Source organism: Vidua chalybeata, chromosome 1 (assembly GCF_026979565.1).
Source record: "Vidua chalybeata isolate OUT-0048 chromosome 1, bVidCha1 merged haplotype, whole genome shotgun sequence".
Classification (NCBI taxonomy): Eukaryota; Metazoa; Chordata; class Aves; order Passeriformes; family Viduidae; genus Vidua; species Vidua chalybeata.
In genome coordinates, this window is record NC_071530.1 from 91,141,745 (window position 1) to 91,162,864 (window position 21,120).

Below are 21,120 nucleotides of genomic sequence, written 5' to 3' on the forward strand. Positions count from 1 at the left end.
TTTCCTAACTGTGCACTGATTTGAATTTGTTTTATTGTACTTGGCAGTGTGATGAGTGGCAAGAGTAAAGTTATGTGGGGCTAAGAAATATAGGGTGTATTGCAGTGTACATTTATGTACTAGGTCCTTTTCCTCAGAATATTCAGAGCCTAAAAAACTCTCAGCATTTTAAAAGGCTGTTGCCCACTTCATCATGATGCTGGATTTGCTTGAATGCTGATAAAAAAAGTGCTGGCAAATTTTATCTGCAACCTGTTCACTCTCCTTGTCCAAGGAATTAGAAAGAAAACCCCAAAGTTTATGTATCACTGTGTAAACTGAGAAGCACACAGCATGCCCAGAGAATGGTAACCATGAATGCTGTTGCTGTGCAATGAAAACGATGGGATGCTTGGAATAGAGCTGACAAACCACTATGAAATTCACTGGAAGAGGATGTCTATAAACCACCAAAGGATGAGCTGAGGTGTAGTATGCATGACATCCATTGTCTGAGGGGCACATGTAGATGACAAAATATCCTTCCATGGCATACCAAGAGATGTTGTATGACACAGACAAGTCCATGCAGTGCACTCTAAAAGTACTGAGGGAGCTGTTTGGTGTCATTGCAAACCTGCTTCAATTATCATTAAGAGGTTGTGGTGATTGGCCGAGATTTCTGTACAATGTACGAAAACATGTCATCCCTATCTTTATGAATAATGAAGAAAGAGGATTCAGGGAACTGGACCGTATCAGTCTCACCTTGACTTTGGGGAATGTGATGGAGAAAATAACCCTAAAAATAACTTCCAGTTAGTTTAAGATGGTGTTGGGAGTAGTCAGCACAAATTCACAAGAGGAAATAATGTCTAACAAATTTGACAGCTTTCTATGAAGAGCATCTCACTGGATGATGGGAGACCAATGGACAGGGTCCCAGACAACCAGATCTATGTGGTCTGCTTCAGCAGGAGCACAATGGACAAGATGTAGTCCAAAGGCGCATTCCATCCTCAGTCATTCTGTCATTGTGTAAAATATATCTGTGGCATTGCTAAGGACTACAGTTTGTGTGCTTGACACATATACCAAATAAGCAATTCAAATGCCTGATAGCAGATAAAATAATGTTTTAGGAGCATCTATAAACTGGAGCTTACTGTTTTGTATTCTGCGGCCCAAGCAGCTGGAAAAGTGGATCTCTGCTTACACCATTTAATTACTAGCACAGAGAATGACACTTTCTGTTTGCTCTAAGTAAAGATATGAGCAACAGATTTTGAACTAAGTCTGTGATAAACAGTAAGTGCTTTGGCATCCTGAGCTGTTGTAGTAAGTGAACGCCAGGGCATTCAATATTAATTCTGAGTATTCAAAAAAAAAAAACTAAAAGAGAGGCTGGAAAGATCCTGGGAAGAAAACCAGAAATCCCAACCTAGTAGTTGTGCTTCTATCTCTACCTTTTATTAAATTTGTTTTCTATTTATTCATTCTTCCCATTTTTAGGAAGAATGCCATTCTTAACGGCAGCAGAGAGTGACTTGGAAAAAGAACAGTTGAAATCAAGCCCGTTGTCATCAAACCTAGCACACTGCTGGCTGCTGTCTGTGCAATGGTTTTTGTTCCACAACTCAGAAAACCAGGAAATCTCTGCACCAACTAATTGGAGGCTACCAATTCTGTGGAGTAACAAATCACATAGGCTTATTAAAAGCAAGAACTCACAGCTACGCATCAAGTGTATACATGAACACAGAATACTTTTAGGTTATTTATAAGGAAGTGTCTTGAATGGGTCTGCTTTCCAACACTCACACTAACCTGTTTATCACCTTTAAGAACCCTGTTCCTGTACAGGACTACCCTGTGCTTCTGCTAACAGCCTTGATATCCCACTCCTCTTAAGACCAGACAGACCTATTTTGAACATACTTACAAATAAAAACGCAAGAGAAGTAAGAGGCCAATTAAAATGCTATAGGTGCAATGCTGGGAATATGGCAATCATACTTCAAATATCTATTTGCTTTTGTTTTTATGACTGCATGTTAACTCCATTAAGTTTTAATGCACATTGGAATGCTGTGAATGACAAGTGGCAAAAATTGCTTTGAAAAAATTCCTTGCTGTGACACTTTAAGGAGGACATTGCATTAACAGTTTATTTCAATAATACAAACTTCTGAGAGACTGGAAATTAAGTGTTCCAAATGAGCTTTAAATATAGCACAAGAAGTTTCAGTTTTAATGGACAAAGCCTGTTCCCACTAAATGCACCCTTGTACTGCCAAGAGGGCTTTGAAATAAAATAAAGTGGCAAGTTTGAGGCTATTAGTGTCAGAGTCAGACAAGCCAAGCAATTGTAAATTAAGCTGATCTCAGTATTAAAGAAATCTCTTTGCAATAACTCTTATGGTCCCCTTCACTCTGGAAACCAAGTTATTCCCTTGAGAAAGTACCTGGCTTCTAAGGCATTTGCTGAAGCATGAGAAATACTATAGATGACTGCTTGAATAATTTCCAGATAACAAAGTATCTTTATTTAAAATCAGACCTTCATTAATGCTTAAAGTACAGAAAAAGAAAATTAAATTCAAAGAAACTTATAAAAGCTTCTTGTAAAATAACAGTACTCCTCAGCAAAATCACAGGTTAATAACTCCAGATTAGTCAAGCCTATAACGCTAGACTGAATCATAACAAGAATTGGTTTTTGTAGGATTTCCTTCTTTGGTAAAACTCAGAAGGTATCACTTTTCATTATGAGGTAAGCAAAGTTTGCCAACAAAGATTTTCATTTAAACTGAAAAGGAGGGCACAGAACATGAACAGTAAACAGGAAAAAAAAAAAAAAAAGCATTCACCTTTGAAAGTCTGTGACAAATCAGGACAAGTCAATGAAATTACAGTCCCCATCTCTGAATGGTCTCTTTGTCCAAATGGCTGCAATGAATAACCTGATCATAACCCTCATGCAGTGTCATGTCTGGCATTCCTTCTGGGTGCTTTGGATGCCTTAGAGCCTGGCAAATGCCAGTGGAGGTCTGAACAATTGAATCAAACTTCTGGTCTAGCCCAGTGAGATGCTGGCTTTTGAGGCCCTGGTGACGGTACTGACCAGACCTCCGCCGCCTACACAGAGTTTAAAGAGCTGCCCGTGCCAGCCCTGACACACAGACACACAGTACAGGACTCTGTCTCAAACTTACCTCCTCTCAAAGGCAGAAAAAGCAGCCATGAGCTATCAGTACAGTGAGAAGCATGGAGAAATGTAAAATCTTTAGTTATATACTGAGGGCACTCAGGTAATTAGGGCTCCAAGATCTTCTTGCCCTTATCTGCAGTACTTGAGTCTTCAGAAAGATAAATATAGTGTCAGAGGCTTCGGATGAATTCTATTTTAATTCCTGATGACTTGCATTTTAACTGCTTAACAAAAATTGTATTTACTAAGCAAAAAAATTATTTCTACTTGTAATTACTGTAAATTTTGTTTCAAAACTGCTACAAAATCAAGTTACAAAAATGTATTTTTAAGGATATGCTAGTGTTACTATTCAAAAAACCCCAGCCAATATCACGTAAATGGTTTTATTCTCAAAAAAAAGTCAGCAATATTTTAACATTCTTTCTGTTTAAATATTGGTGACAGATTACACATTTAATCAAATAAAGTGCTGTTTTTACAAATAGGTATTTTGTTTTTACTTTTACTGCTGTTCTAACCTCATAATATTGAATAGATAAAGTATATTTTGGTTATTGAAGAATGCAGCATTACTTCTCCTTTATATTTCTTCCCATTAAATCATTACATTTTCAATCTACACTACTTTATCTGTATACAATCAAGAGAAGCATATTCAGCTTATGTATTTCCCCATGTAGAAAGGTCACAATTTGTGATGTCCTTCTTGCCTTCTTCCATGCTTTTGTTGCTCTTGACTGTGCCTATGTTGGTCTTCCATGGGTTCTTCATCTATGGGCAAGAGTGGAATGAAACATCCATCTTCTTGCATTTTCATCCATTCTTCCCGCTCTTCTGACTTTGCTCTTCTTAAATTCAGACCACTGATGCTTTGAACAATTCAACACTTAGGTTGAACTATAGAGGCAATCTCTTTATTATTTTCTTTGCCTTTCTGCGAGTTTTGTATTTTAAGCATGTTACTGCAGAAAATCCTATGTCAGTGTAATCAGGACTAACTTTTCAAATTTTCATTTGTATGGATTTGTATGGATTCACTTAGTCAGATGTCAAACTTCATCATATAAAATAAAACCACACTTTTGTTCCATCAGCTACCTTTTAGAAGAAACGGCTTCTTGTGGTTTTAAAGAGCAGCCAGGAGCTGAAAGAGGGAAAAAAAAAAAGAAGTCTGAAAAAATGCAACCAGCAAGACTCACAGCTGTAAACAAGACAGTAATTCCACAACTACTGGAAACAGGCCCACAATTCCCAATGTACTTGTTATATCAGTATCTAAGTTAGACCCTGTAATTCATTTTACTCAGCTTAAGCTGTCTCCTTGAAGGAGAAGGTATAAAAAGTCGAACTCATGTGTGAAAAGGTCACCTACTGCCACAAAGTTTCCAGTGTCCCTCTTTTCTCAATGTGCACCTTTCCAGTAAGCAGTTATCTGAATCCTATATGATTTTTATATGCAAATCTGTATTGATTTTGCTCCTGTTTTTAGTTCTGTCTCTTCAATCTCTAACTCCCTCCTCTGGAAAATTTCCACTTGATATTTTTGAGTCTGAATCCAAAAATGAAAATAAATACCCAAACAACTCTGTATCTGCAGATACGTATGTATCTATTAATATATGTAACATACTATAATATATAAAAAGAAACTGGAAGACCAGAATTTCCACTAACTTTAGACTGAATGACACCATATTATTTTTTTCATCATAGGTATAGCTACTCTCCCTTTAAACTTTTGTCTGGAGAATATTCAGTTTATTCTTTTGATATCTATCTCCTGGCTTTGTTCATTGCCCATGCCAGATGTTTGGATTTTCTCTTTTCTTTCCACCTATCAGAAGTGTTGTTTAGATGGGGGAGAGTAGCTGGATGCTGTACCAAGTGACAAGGCCGATCTTTTTCTTTCAAACATTTCAATAAACTTGGCATTAAAAGGCAAACTAAGTTAACTGATAGTTAGCTTTACCTCCAACCAATCTTAATAGAATTTTTCATAATGAGTTTAAGAAATATCCCAGCAGAAAAAGATTGTACCCTTCTGAGTATAAACCTTGGATGCTCTCTTGCATTTTTCATGTCATTTTTGCAGAAATGGCAAATTCTGTTGCAAGCCATAAATGGGCAAGGGAACTTCCATGAAGTGTTTCCATTTTTCAGCAGAGGATTTAACATGTAACACTTCCTTAGGTATTTATTGTAACTAGCAGCTCTAGGACATAATATTTTATGTCTGCTCTTCTGGAGGAAATGATTTCATTTGCTTTTCTCCCCCCCCCCCCTTTTTTTTTTTTTCATTAAGAATTCACATGATTTTTTTTCAGCTTTTCATTTCTGATTTGGCAAGTTTGTGTTGAAATGCAATTCTGTCTTCTTTGGTGTCATTTGTTTCAATTAAGCTGCCAACCACTGCCAGATCTGTTCAACCTCTTGATTGCACTCAGTTAATGAGAGCATGAATCTTAACACAGCCCCCCAAAGTAAACTAAACAATTAGTCCTGGCAACTAGGCATTCAGAAAGTCCAATCTTCTTTTTTACCAGAATCCTGTAAGGTCACCTCAAACTACAAACAGAAACTTTTCCTGGGATAATATTATTTGTTAAATCCCATTCTCTCAGAAAGCTGGACTTCATGCTGCCACTTGCTGTTTCACTGAAGTTGGAATCCAGACAAAGGATCCACACATTTTGTTCCTCAAAGCATCATTTTGCCTCATGCCTCCATGGGCTGGTTATCTGCTCTAAATGGCAAAGCAGTACAGTAAGTCTATGTTTGCTGGACACATTCATTGGGCTATAAAGAAGCAGTATCTTCTTAGTAGTTTCTGTTACCATGGACAGCGTGCATTGTCAGTTTTCCAAGATGTAGACGAACCACCAAAGTGTCAAAATCTGCCAAAATGTTCACTCTTGGAATTAGTAATTTTATCAGAATTTTCTAAAAATGAACAACTAATTTCCATTAAAAAAAGAGATGGAGGCAACATTCCCTATGCAAATACTGTTTGCCTGTTCAGAATTCATAGTGCCTCCAAACCTAATGGATTGGATGTTCAGTAACCTCTGAATCATTTACACTCCTCTGCCTTATGCAGGTCAGGCAAGGACTGGAGCAAGGAATTCACACAGCCTAACCTAGTGTCCCTGGCATGGGGTGGGGTGGAAGCATTCCATTTCAGAAACATTTATGTGGGAGTCCAAGACAGCTTAACCTGAAGTACTAGCAAAAAAGAATATGAAACAAATACACAAAGCAAGTAATAGCAAATTTCTAAGGCAGACTTCCTAGAAAAGCAGCAGGATTAAGCAGCAGTTCAGCAGCTTAATCCTTCTGCTGTGTACAGAACACATGTTGTTGTTCAAATTGTCACATAACTGAGATGTGATAACAGTGATGCAAATGTTTTTAATGGTTCAACAGGAAATGTAGGAAAACAGACCAGTGAGGTGGACATTAATACCAACGAGATTAGTAAAAGCTGTAACAATCTAAAATTTTGTTGGAAACAATCAAGAAGGGATTTTAGAAGTCTTGCCTCACCAAACTACTAGAATTCCTTGAAGGTGCCAACAATCTTGTAGATATTTGATGCTTGGATTTTGACAAGGCATTTCACAAGGTCCAAGATTAGCCCTTAAGATAACAAGGAACCCACAGGGTAAAAATAAAATTTCTTGTGTGGATAAATAATTTGTTAGGGAGGCAGAAGACAGAAGTTTGTAGTAAATAGTGATTTTTCCATAGTAGAGAGATTGACCACTAGTATTTCATAGGCATCTGCATGAGGATATTCAGGATATGAACAGTATATTCAATATATGATTTTGAAAGGGCATATAGAGTGAAAGGAAAAACCTTCCTAAGTTATCCATGTAAATAAAAAGAAAGGTAAAGAGAAGACTGGCAAAAAGATGTCATATGACATCTGTGCCTAAACAATAAGATAGTGACAAAATTTGGTGAAGCTAAATATGAAGTAATATGAAGTAAGGCAAATGGAAAACATGATGTATGTGTGTTTATATAAAGTTATAGGCTGTGAGCTCAAATTCAGTAGATCAGCTGGGTTGTAAGAGGTAATTCGAATTAATACCAATCCAGTCTTCAATTATAGCCAACACAGCAAAGTACCAGAAATAACTAGAAAAGGGCAAGAGAATCGAAAGCATAGAACACAACTGAAAAACAAACATCAGTCTGTCATGTAAATCCATAATATGCCTACATATTGAATACTGTATGCTAGGCTGGTATCTCCCAAGTCTGAAAAGATAATAGCAGAAAAGGAAAAGAGGTTAGAAAACCTATGGTATGGGGAATGACAAAGCAACCTATAAGCCTTCCCCTTGAAAAAAACCATGAATGAAGAAGGATATCACAGTGATCTGTAAAATCATCAGTGGCATGGAGGCAGTGAAGAGGAAACAACTGCTTACTGTATCTTCTGATCCAGTACGATGAAGCAAAGAAGTCAGGACATGGCAAGTTCACAGCAAATGAAAGCAAGCAGCTCTTCAAATCAGTGTCAGATGAGACTGGATGAAAAAGTTGAACACAACTGTATGGACCTTGGATCTGCCTTGGTACAGCTGCTCTTATGCTCTAAAATATTACACACTCCTGGAAATTACTTCAAGTTCCAGAGACTGCATAAGGATTCCACTGCTACTTCTTACAATAAAAAGCAGCTTACCTGGTGCGGAAACTTCTTTTAGCTACATGTTCTCTTCCTCTTCTCTGTTAGTGCTTCTGTTTCTGTTTCACAGCCAAATCTGTATCATGGAGCTCTCACACACAAAAACCCAAAAGCCAAATCTCTGATAGCAGCCTTCTTGCAGCCTCTTGTCAAAAGCTCAACAGAAGCAACTGTTGCCTCCATTCTTACAAAAGGATGTTGTTCCCAACTCTGAGCCACCATTCTTGTCCTTTGATGTCTTCAAGACACTTCAGGTCAGCAAGCTGCTTGGAGATACATTACACCTCTATGCTTCTTTGGTTCTTGAGTAATTCCAGTTCTTTGCACCACATAATCAAATCCCATACAGCTTCTGCTCACCTAGTAATACCTACAGAAGAGGCTCTTCAGGTCTGGGATCTTACCAAGAGACATCCAGAAGTTCCCACACATGCTGACTATGCTGAGAACGGAAAGTTGCACAAAGCATACAGGGACACCTGATAGTAGTGGCTTTCAGCCAAGCACACTACACAGAATACTGGAAGTAGCCCACATTCACTAACTACCCCAACAATTCCCAGTTTGCCCCAAGACATCAGTAGGTCAACAGTTATCACCTGCTTTCACATATCTAGTGAAATGCAGCTGACTGAGATTGGAACAACTGGGACTAGCTCATTATTAAGGTTTCCTAAAGCATACAATACCTGAATTATTTAACATAGCCCCTAAACAAATGAAATTATTTTGTGAGCAGATGAAATCAGCAAAATAAACAATTGAAGAAGAAGCACTTATAACATGGTGAACTTCTCAAGGCTATTCAATGGCTTTTGTTGTTTCTACTAAAACATGGATACAGAAGTACATGTGGGAATAGGTTATGCCCAATGCTTTAATCTGCAGTAACAGATGAGTATCTGCCTTTGTTTCAGGTGGCTGGCAGGACAGAGGTTTGCAGTTTTTATATCTGGGAGTGTAGGAAATGTATTCAATTATTACAGGTCAGCAACACCTTCCTGTATGTTTTGGTTACAGACAGTACATTTTAAAAGGCACTTTCTCCAGCTTGGCTAGCAGATAACACTGGTGCTTGGAATATATGTATTCCAAAGAAACCACCTATAGATAATCATATAAAAATATAACCTATGCAAAATAACTAAATGCATATATACATAAATATATAATTAACATAGCTGCCTAAATCATTATGCTAAATTATAAATCTTGAATATATTTATTCTACCTGATCATACTAAAGTGTCTCCTGTAAAGAGTATGCTAAAGTTAAGTACGTATCATACAGGAACAGCTCCCACTGATACTACATATGTACATACAGACACTATAGACAGTGTATTGTATACTCTGGCTTGCTATACTTACATCGATTTTCTGTGTTTAGCAATGCACAACAAAAATCTTATCCTTATTTCAGATAGTAATGAAGGGTGTATAAACATCTTACAGATTCCTCTACTTTTTATACTGAAATCTCTACAGTCTCAGCAAGAGACTTACATCATTAGCCAGGAAAGCAGCTAACTGGCTTTTTTGTCACATTCTGTCTTCCAGCCAGTACTAAATAAAATATCCACACATTTGGACATTAGGAAGATTTCTTTCACTGAATGAGTGATTAGACATTGGAATGGGCTGCCCATTCCGTAGGCAGATGTAGGGAGATGATGGAGTCACCATCCCTGGAGGTGTTTAAGAAAAGACAGGACGTGGCATTCAGTGCCATGGTCTGATTGGCATGGTGGTCTTGGGTCACAGGTTGGACTGTATGATCTCAGAGGTGTTTCCAATCTAACTGATGCTGTGATTCTGTGATTCAACCTGCAATTAATTTTTTAATTAATTTCAGGTGCTACTTACATTGGGAATGACCAGGCGGTCGTGTGTTACTAACACTACTCTCAAAGGAAGAGTGGAAGTTGTGTATAGTTTCTTGTAAAATTTGTCTCTCTCGACCCTGTAAAAGAACAATAAAATAAAATAAGGTATTCTTAAATTTCTGTTTAAAAAATGAATTTTTATATTAAGAGTACACAACAAATGTGTCAATATGTGTGTCTATGTTCAGTATACTATCAGAAATAATAACAAATCCTTACCTTATAGACATATATAGAAAACATTGTAGTAATCTTTTCCTGAAACTATCAGACAACAATAGAAACACTTTCATTATTTTCTTTCTATCTTTATGGCATATCTTTGTATGGAACATCATCCACCTCCCCTAATTTTTAGCCTCATCACTACTGTTGATACTGACTTAGGGAAATTGCCTTTGTGTTTTGTTTGTCTTAACTTCCACTGTCAGAAAGCACAGACCTCAAATCTAAAAAAGCAAGAAGAGAAGCGCTATTCATCTGATCACAGAGGAATCAAAACCTGTTATGTTAACCATAGGACACCCTTCCTCTTATACTGCATTCTCTAGCTTCACTATTGCAGCCAGATGATTCTTTTCAGCACTGCTGAAATCAATATTCAGAAATTCCAAAATTGCTCAAGTTTACAAGTAGCTTGTTCACTGGACTAGGAAAGAGTTATTGAAAGAGAAGAGGATGTGCCACAAAGGAAGACGTTTTACTAGTCAAATACATGAAACACTACGTTTGGAAAGAATATTTTAGTTTTTCTAACTAACATCTGCAACTGAATTTCAAAATGTATGTTGAATCAATTATATAAAAAAACTTGAAATAATTCACTATGTACAGTAAAGTGTACCTTTCCTGCATTCAGTTCAGAAATAGCTGCCAAAATTTGTTGCCTTGATCCATCTGTTTTAATACCCAGCTCCTTCAGATCACCATCAGTAAGTGTGAGGAACGCTTCCATATCCACCTGCATATTAAAAAAAAAGATTAAATAAAAGGTAACATAAATTTACCTACACAAAGATTCATTACTACAGGTGGTAGTAATTACAGTGGTTTGTTGGGTTTTTTAAATTGTATAGATTTAATGTAAATATTGTGCAAAAAGAATTTCTAATGAATTACCACCACCAAATGGTACACACTTTACCACTCTGTTGTAAGGTTTCTAATCTGCTGTTAATCATTCAACTAATCATGATAGTACATCCAAAATATTAATGGATTTTTAGTTCTTTTCCCATCAAGTTCCATTAATACAGACTATATCGTCTCCACAGAAATTCCTCTGCCTACAGTAGCAGCTACCTGAATAAACCTAAGGTTTATCTCTTTTCTTCACCCTTTCCCCCTAAGTATTTCTGGAATTTCAGAATATTGTGTTTACTTTTCCAGTGTCTCCTGAGACAAACCTAGGATTTGTTCATATATCACTTTTTATAACAACATATCCATAAGGTTGTGATAAGAACAAATATCTGAAACTTTTCATATTGATATAACCTTCACACACTAAGCATATTAATTTCTACACAATGCTCACTTGCCTATCATGCAGAGGAACAATAATAACCCAATATATTGTGATGCAGCTAAATTGTCTGGGCTTGTGCTGGATTTTGAACTCTGTAGCAATGTCAACTAACTGCATGTCCATTCACTACCCTTTTCTTTGACCAAATAAGCACACAATATTTGCTCACATCTGATCCTGCCTTAAGCACTATAATGAATTACTTTTACTTATTTTCAGCAACATTTCCTTTCACTGCATCCTTCATTGAGTCAATGTCACAGCTCTCATCTACCATTATGCCTACGATCCCCAATTTAATTCTCCTATTGCTTATGCACAGCGGATAAAGAAGATAAAGCAGCCACCTCAGTGACTCACACCTTGTTCTTCTGAGAATGAGGTTCCAGCTGTGAGTCCAGGGATGATATATTATGTCCTATGAACTGTTTAGCCACATTGGATACAGACATATATAGAAAAAGCAGAGTGTAACAACAGAGAGAGAAAAAAAACCCTATGTATACAAAAGCTGTAGGTTAAGTGTAAAAAGCTCTGCTATTTCCATTATTCTGGAGAATACCACAAATATCACTTGGTCCATGTTTCAAGGTTCTCTCTGCATCCAGGAATGGTTGTAGAACTTGATCCTGCATCACAAATCTGATGCAACGTGTTATACCCTACTTTCATTAAAACAATAAAAAAAAATCTTTTAGAAAAGACATACCTCCTGTTCCTCAAATATAGGCTGATATTTCTCAAGTGACAATTTTTTAAGGATGCCAGTCAGCTCATCTGTAGTAACAGAAAAAAAAAAAAAGTCAACCCCATAGATTAGAAAATATTGTAATGATCTCAGCATTATAAACTGAAAATATATATTAAAGCCTATATTTCTCACAGTTATTTATGGTAAGAAAAAACCAACCCCATTTATTCTCCATCAGAAATTGAAACATTGGCTTACTCTGTTCTCACCTACTTACATATATTGTAATTCCATCTAGTCTTACCTTGCTAGGATAAACACCATTGTATCACCCTTTCTACCTCATTAAAGGATCTTACAAAACCAAATCAGTAAGGGCAACTAAGGCACTTCAATGCCTAAAATGCAGGTGCTTGGCCCCAGTTGGCTGATCCAGATTGTGCAGGTTAGACAGCAGAACTCCTCAAGCAGGCAAGGAACTGAAAGGCATATTTCTGTGTCATCATCCAGGAAGGCAGAGTGTAGAGCAAGCAACCACACATCTGCTCATTCAAAACACTGATACATCACAGGCCTTTCTGAACCCTCTTCTCCTTACATGCCCAACATCCAGACATCTTGAACACAGACAGCTGAAGTCCAGCTAAGAAAACTGGACAGAATTTAAGTTTTACAAGCCCAAGGCTAAGAGCACTGAATATTGTCTTTCCTCTAAAAGCCTAAGGAAATTAAATGTTGCAGGACCTGACAGTGACTCTTCCCACACATTTAAAATTTAGCTAAAAAGTGTAAGTGCACTTTCAGAATAACATGACATTACCTGTCTTAATTACACACTACATCTCTCAGCTAAAGTTTTCTTTTTATTACTTTGCTGTCATGAGTAACTGTTTTTTCCCCTTAAGTACCTAAGTGGTCAGTTAAACTAAGTAGTCAAAGTCAAAATAAAGAACATGAATTATTACATTATAAAACAAAACTGTATTTAATATTCTGCATATAAACTCACTTTCATTTTAAAGACATCCCTAGTCGATTACCAAATATACTTTACTTTCATTTGTTTCACTTCTTTGTCTTTTGACTTTCCCTTTTCTTTCATCATCACTAGAAACGTGAAAGAGAATCTCATATTCTAAGCTTCTCAAAAGACATCAAGTACCTTGAGATAAACACACTTCTATGTACTATTTTGGAAGACTTCTTCTTTACATAGTAGAGTCCACACACAACTAAAGAGAAAAATTCTAGTTGAGTCTTATTTTCTGCTAGGGTTTTGTTGTTTTTTTTTTTACCTTAACTTCAACTAACTTGATATGCTTTGCCTAAGTTGATGTGGTCTCAGAGTAAAAGCTTTAGTACCCTGACATTAATCCATGGGAAAAGGCAAACAGTTTTAAAAATGTATGATGGGAACTTCTCCATACTGTTGGATGAAAAATATCATCTTAGAGAAAGAAAACAGAATTCTCATTAGATGACGCTTAGGTATATTATTAATGTTTTTTTTTTCTTATAGGTTGTTAGTTTCTGTGGTGGTGCGTGGCTACGAAGAAGGAGCAGAAAGCTTTGTGAATCGGAAGTTGGAGTTCCGTTTCGGGAATGTGAAGTTGGAGTTTCTATTCTGTATTTTTACGTGTATTTACCCTTCCCCCTGAAGCTATTCCCATTGGATTTCACCTGTGATGTATTCATACTGGGCATTTTTCTATTGGTTTTACCTTATCTCTTATATTCCCTATAAAGGCTGTGATCCAACCCCCTTCCGCCGTCACTTGTCCGTGCAGTGTTCGAGCAAATACAACCTACTTCGGACGACACACAAATGTCCAGTCTCTTGAGTCTCTTTATCTTGGTCATGGTAGCGCTCTCAAAATAGCTCTGTCTGTATCAAACGAACCCCAAAGTTGGTTGTTGCTATCTCCGACCGCTCCCAGAAGCGCCTGGCCAGCGCCCCGGGAAAAAGGAGCCGGGCGGAAACGAAGAAGTCTGAGAGAAAAGCAACAAGTTACCTTTCTCATTTTTCATCATGCTGTTGTGCTTAGAACTGTAGGCCATGATATGGGAAGAAACTTTCAGGGTATCTGAGCTAGTCTTATTGTCATAAACAACTATAACACCAAACACCTTTCACACACAGAGAACGCTTTCAGGTGTAGGCCCTTCATGTTTTCTATTTCTCTACCCCTCTTCCAGTTCCTATGTACTATTACTCTAAGGCTGAACAAAACCTGAAACCTCTCAGTTTTACAACTCTTGCTTAACAAGTTTGTCCTTTGCTTTACCACTCTATTTGCTCTACACTTACCTTGTCTCCTTACCTCCATCCCTGGAGCAAGCTAAGGTTCTTGGAGCTCTTACTGCTTTTGCCACGTTACTACTATTTAGCACCTCCTTTTATTCTATTCCATAGCAGTAAGGTAAGATTACCTTTCTCCAAGTTTTCAGAGCCTTCTTTTACTCTCACATGGTTTCGTCTTTCATAATTCTCTACATCACTGGATCTCAGAAAAGGGCCAAGTTGTTGATGGTCCACCAAATGGTTGCCTAAAAAGAAACAAAGAACACCTCTGAATGCTGCTGCCTACTGTTCCTTCACACTAACAGTCAACGTAAATCAATTTTCCTACTCATTTAAGTTCACTTGAAAGAAAAGGTAACACTGCAGACCTTCTGTACTTATTCTTCTGACTACTGCTTGGCATATCAGCATTTGTACTGCTGCTGCTGAATCAAACATCAGTGAGAGAAGCCCTTGAATTATAGGATCACTTAACTACAAAAGCTTACAAATACAATGAACCCAGAGCTGCTTGGCCTTCTGACAAACAACCTCTTCTCTGCTACTAGGGAACTCAAAGAATCCTGGCATTAGTGCACGGTCACAAAACCGAGCTTGACTGAGATGAGAGCAGCTGATGGCTTGTGGAATTCTCTTTGTTATCCAACAGTGAGTTCTCCTGCTTTTATGCATCTCAAAATCAGCAACACTTATGTTATCAAGATCTCATTATAAAATGGCACTAAACATGAAAGGATTTGCTCCAGCAGTCACTAGAATATGTTACAGCTAAGCCATGAGAAGAAGACAGAAAGAAGGTCAAGTATCATCTGTCTTCAGTGTCAAATGGAATTAGTGTTAATGGACACAGCTGGCATAAGTGAAAATAAACCAAAATCAACAGAGACAATCTCAGAAACAACAAAAATAGTACAAAGTCCCTCCATTCCTTATTTTAAAAGTTCTAAGTCATGTTATTTTCTTCACTTTTTTTGAAATATTTACAAGAGAAAACAAAGTTGTTGATACCCTTTTTCCAATGCAGTAAAATGACTTTTAAAAAGTTGTAATCTAGACCTGAAAGTCTAATTTTAAAGATACTAATCTTACTGGAAAAGTAATAACATCATCATTCTTTCTTAGGATTTTAAGTTAAAAAGAGTTTGTAATAAGGTTATTTTCACGATTCAGAAAAATAAATGCACTACAGCTCTTAACTTCATGTAGCTATGACTTGCAAAGGATGAAAAATATATCTCTGTAGTGATGTGCTTCTCTGCATTTACTAAGGGAAAAAAAAATTCTAGTGTGGACAAAGTGCATTTTGTACCCTCAGCAAAGGGTGAAAATCAGGACTTAAGACATGAAGAGGGAAAATATGGCCATGTAAGAGTCGCCGACCTAAATAGTCTATGCTAGCTTTGAGGTGATACCAGTCTCTCTGTAGATGGAAAGAAACACAGGTTTTGGGAGAGAAAAAGGAAGTTTGTGCAGGAACACCAATCTCACTGTAAGAAACACCATAATAAAGAAGAGAGACTTCACTCTCATGCAGATACACACTAGTCCACTATAGTTATAGCTTTAAACACATATTATTCTGGATGAATGTATCTCAAGTAATTACAGTGAGCTACTCACCATCCTCTGTAATGGTACCACTGCTGGAGCCATTGCTCTTGGTGTGTCTGTGAGAAGAAGAGACAGAAGATTCTGCATTTTGAACCTTAGGAGATGGGGATGGTGATGGAGAAGGTGTGAGAGTTGGTGATGTGCTTTTAGACGTAGATGAAGTCCCAGATGGAGGTCTTTTGTTCATCTCCAGTTTTTGCTGCAGTTAATGATACAGTCATTTGAGTTAAAAAATAACTCAAAAAATGTATACCTATACATGACGCTTCAATATTACTTAAGTTGTGTACCATTTCTGAGACCATGTAGTCACAAGTTTCTGCTTGAATTGAAATAATAGAAGCAATAGTGATTTTATCCCAGACTGAAGTCTCTCATCTCAAAAATATTAAGAAAAATACATTTATTAAGGCTGCAATTTTGTAATAGGAAAATTATTTCTTGTAAAGAAAAACTGCTCACAAACACTATAATTTTTCTTTTTCTAAAAGGACTACCATGGTTTAAGTATAGGTGGCACCTATGCACCACACAGTCTCTCACTCACCTTCCCACCTCCTTTGGAATGTGCAGAAGCAGAAGTAAAACTTGCATTAGAAATGAAAACAGTTTAAAAACAGAAACTAAGTAAATGACTTTGACTTGAAAATAGGGATTTTCATTCAGAGATTTAAGTCTCAATTAAAGATTTTCAAAACAGATACTAATTTATAGTAGCACTTCATGCTGGATTAACCAGAACATGTAGCAAGCACAAACTAAGTTTTGGGCACATTAAACCCCTTGCTGCACTGGAATGGAAGTTTCCAGCCAATCCTCAAATTTATTATTACCTAACAGGAGTCAAGTGATTTATTAAGAATTTAGCAAATATTTAATATGTTTGTAGCTATGGAAAACAGGAAAATACATGAGTTAAAATGGGTAGTAAGAATATATATATGTACACATATCAACAGTCTTTTCCAAAAACCATCAATGCACTTCATCTCCTAAATTCTTTGATCTACATATACATTTTGATGTCTGCACTGTATGACGCAAAAAGGAGGTGATTTTTTACTGGATTCCTGAATTCAGAGTTTAAATACCTTTTGTCACTCAGGCTACTACAACAAACTGATAAAAAATTGATCTAGGTAACAATGCAAGAAATGAGAATGACAGTGGTTCCTATCTTTACAATTTTGCTTCTGTGCTGTGGTATAAATGGAACATTTCTAGTTAATGAAAAAGATGCAGATTTAAAAGATAAAACTCATTTGAGTGGTAACATTCTTCCATTACTATATCCTATGTCAGAATGTAATACTTCCTTAGCCCTGCACTGAATTGACTAGAAGTAATGTAGTATGATACAAACTTGAGAGCCCCTTGAAGAGCATCATGAACTCATTTCAACTTTCTGTCCCAAATTTCCATCGAAATTGTTATTGGCCATTTGTGTTGCAGAATGGTCTTCCCTCCCTAGCACACTGTCTGCATTTATTTAAATTACATCGTCCTGTAATATGTTATTCTTTTTTTTCTTTTCCTTTCTTTAAAGCTTGCACCATCTCACCCCTCCTGGGTAAGCTTTGCAAAATTGATCAGTGTAATATCACTGCATTTTTAGATGAGTTATTTCCAAGTTTAGACAGCATGATCCTAATGGGAAGACACAAGTCATTCCTCAATGGATATAGACATTAAATTTCCACCATTTACATTGCTGATTACAATAACACACTGCCAGCTTTGGCAGCCTGTGTGGATCCATATTTGATTGTGTTCTCCCACCAGAAATATCTGAAAATCACCTCAGTTGTGTGATACCTGAATATCTGTAGTGAGATCCACACTATGGCATGTTTTGTTACTAGTGAATAGAATGAAACTTGTCTAGACATCTAAGCAAAGAGCACATGAAAAAGCTTCAAGCCTTTCCAAAACAGTGGTATAAATGTTGTTTAAAAATCTTTTCAGCAGTACAATGAACAGCCTTTCCAGAAGATGATCTGCAGCACATTGCACTTCACTACTTTTTTATCCTCTAATGTGAGTGGAAACAGCAGGTTAACTTCTTAGTGGCAGCATTGTTGCAACAAAAGACCACTGGATCTGCAGCCCAAAGCTCACAGGCACAGGAGAAAAATGAGACTTTTGGGGGGCACACAAGGAGCTCTTCTGAAATTACTTCCAAGTTAAAAACAAACTGAGAGGAAATACTGAGAGTTTAATTAAAACATACTGGTCAGACCACCTCTGAAAGAAAAAGCATTTGGTAGCTGCTCTGCAGAGAAGACTTTAATGAGGGAAGAGGACGATAAAAGGGTTTTGTCTACAGGAAAAAGAGATGGATAATTTATAACTCAGGGAGCAGTTACACAGGATAGAAAGAGAGGAAAGATTACCATATGCCAAAGAATTGGTATGAATCCTTAGACTCTGGTGCTCCAGTTGAGTTAGAAATTTTAGCTCCCAATCTCATCTTGATAAGCAACCAGTAGCCCCTCCAGAATCAGGACTGACAGATCAGAGACAAAGTGACTATTCATGGAAACTGTTTCAGCATTGGTAGTTGCACCTTTTCTTTTTCTGATTTTTTTGTCCTCCAGAAATTTCCATGTAATTTCTGAACAACTTTGAAATTTCATTTATCATTTTTATGTACTGATTAAATACAAATATTGTGTATGGTTGCCATATAAGACATCACAGAATGAGATTGTAAAAGTATTAATTTTATATTCTGGTCATTTTTGTTTCCTCAGGCAGAATTTGAAGAATCTCATTGAAAAATGCAAACAAAACAAAACAAAACTAGCTGCTTGGAGATTACATAAGCAAAAGTTGGAGAGATTTTGCTCTTGCTCACGTATTATAACATTTCCAGAATACAAGGCATTAGAACATAAACCCCAAATTTTGTGTTTTCCTTCTCTTGCTCTCTGAAATGCAATGTTTCCCAATATAAATAAACCCATCAATTTCTCAATAGCATGTCATATCTTCTGTTATGATGCTGCTTTCTAGTTTGTGTCTCTGCAGATCGTGAAGATTTAAAACCTTAACCATTAAAAATGTTGTATAAGGCAGTTAAGAACTTCAAAGTACGTGCACAAAAATGTGCAGGTCGTGAGAACAAAGCTATTCCAGGGAATTTATAGATAAGTCAGCACTAACAGTACGGACTCAGGTGCAAAACCCGACTTTGGTGATGACAACACCAGTGGACCAGACTGGTTATGTGCATATTGTTGTGGTCACCGTATCCTGGTACAAATTATGTCATACTCTGCATTCAGGTTGAGCCTTTGAAGGGAAGCTAGTTAGAGAAACTAACTATACCACTTCAGGGTAAAATCTAGGAATAACTAACATAGAACACTATATCTGGTCCATAGAAAGAAATAATGAGAAACCATAAGAGTGCAGATCTACCCTAAAATCAAGCATTACAATTACTGTTTTTTAATATAGAGTGAAATTAATAATAAAGTAAAGTAATGTTTTATTATTAGGTTTCATCCTCTGTGAACTTTCACTTAACAGTAAGACTTGTAGAGCAGAAAAGCTTCCACTAACAAGTGGTCATTCTTTTTTGGCTGTGCAATGTTGTGCACCAGCCAGCCATGACTAAGATATGACCTATTAGCCAATTTGCAGTGCAAATATTACCTTTACAACTTGTCCATTGCCAACAATTTGAGCACACTGCAAATCTGACACAGTAGATGAAGGAGTTGACTGGACTGGACTATGCTGTTGGCTGGGTTTCTGTTCAGGTAAGCCTGCTGCTTTTCTTCTTTGGGCTGCAATCTGAGACAAAACATTATCTGCACTGCCACCTAGAACAAAAAATAAAATAAACCCAGTAAAGGAAACCATAATTTTGAAATGTTTGTTAACTCTCAAACAATCACTTTCATTTAAAAACTGACTGGTTGAAGCATGAGACAATTGCAAGGTTCAGATCTCTCCAGCAGCTTCCAGAATAAAGAACAGAAATCAGTAGCAGAAGAGGGAAGCCAGCCCTGTCTATATACACACAGAGCTGACTTTCATACCCTTGGACATAGTTTTCATAAGCCATTTCACCATATTATCTTCAACAACTACCAGGTACAATGTGTGCAGCTTTGGTTTAATTGAAAACTGTTTTTTATTTCAAACAATATTAAGCAACAGGCATAGGAGTCAGCTCTATGACATTGTTGTGGTTTGACATGGAAGTGAATTTTTTTTTTCGGGAAGTTGGGTCAAACCAATCAGTGGTCAGGTTTGGATACTGGCACCTGGAGTGACCACTGAAAGTATGGACACACCTCTGAGAACACAGGGGGTTAGAAGCAAGAACTCCCAGGGGAGCTGTCTCTTTGGTTCCCATCTTCAGAGAGTGCAGTGCAGACTCTCCCCTGCCCAGCCATGGGCTGGGTGGGGGAGGGGAAGCCATGAGGCCTTGTCCAGGTAGGCCGAGGGGCTGAAGCTCTGGAACCGAGCCAGATCCTGCGGATGGAAGAGTGGAGAGAAGCAGAGATGCCTTTGTTCCCCCCCCGCCTCCCCCCAGAGGGAGAGACAGAGAGCCTGACGGCACCTGGAAATTTGCCGGCAGAGGAGAAGGAGGCGGGGGGGATGATGCCCAGTGTGGGAGTCGAGAATGCTGGGCAGAGATTTCAGCCATACAGGGAGTCTGAACTTTTAACCCTTTCTGGGAAATGAGGGCTTTGTAAAATACTACTCCTCTTCGATTTGTAGTGGAAGAAAGACAGTCCGAGACCTGAGATGTTAGAAGAAGGAATTTTTAGGTGGGAGGAGATGATGGAGTGGCTTTTGGCTGGACTTTTCTTGTTAGCCATAGACTAAACCAAATTCTCCTGCAACAGAGACTGCATTTTTAGGGGGATGCAATGGTGAACCAAGAGACCTGCTTCAGCAGCTGAGAGTGACAGGAGTGGAGTGAGCAGAGAAAAGTTGAGGAGGATGTGGTGATGCCCTCTGTCTTCAGAGAAGAAGAAGAGAAGAAGATCTCTGTTCTTGGACCCTCGGCCCCAGGGGAGGAAGAAAATGGGGGGGACGACTGTGGTCCCAAAATGAGAAACTGAACTGTTGTTTTTCTTTAGTCCTTTGCAAAGCATCCTTGAAAAGAAACCCTATGAGCAGTCTGTCCATGCACAGTGGTGAGAGCACTGTGACATGGAAAGGAGAGTGTCACACTGGCAGATTTTCTC

The 21,120-nt window shown here is 37.6% G+C and overlaps 1 protein-coding gene across 2 annotated transcripts in view; it reads right to left on the bottom strand.

The window, feature by feature from the left end:
• Positions 1-2,499: 2,499 nt before the first annotated feature.
• Positions 2,500-21,120, bottom strand: part of ANKS6 (ankyrin repeat and sterile alpha motif domain containing 6) — a 44,069-nt gene continuing 25,448 nt past the window's right edge. For both annotated transcript variants that reach the window (XM_053954508.1, XM_053954517.1), the window contains exons 11-17: positions 19,571-19,740; positions 15,920-16,109; positions 14,428-14,544; positions 12,016-12,083; positions 10,623-10,739; positions 9,759-9,855; positions 2,500-4,337 (exon numbers count right to left, since the gene is read on the bottom strand). In XM_053954508.1, coding sequence (XP_053810483.1) covers positions 4,288-4,337; positions 9,759-9,855; positions 10,623-10,739; positions 12,016-12,083; positions 14,428-14,544; positions 15,920-16,109; positions 19,571-19,740 — 809 coding nt within the window. In that variant the 3' untranslated portion in view covers positions 2,500-4,287. The remainder of the gene's footprint in view (positions 4,338-9,758; positions 9,856-10,622; positions 10,740-12,015; positions 12,084-14,427; positions 14,545-15,919; positions 16,110-19,570; positions 19,741-21,120) is intronic.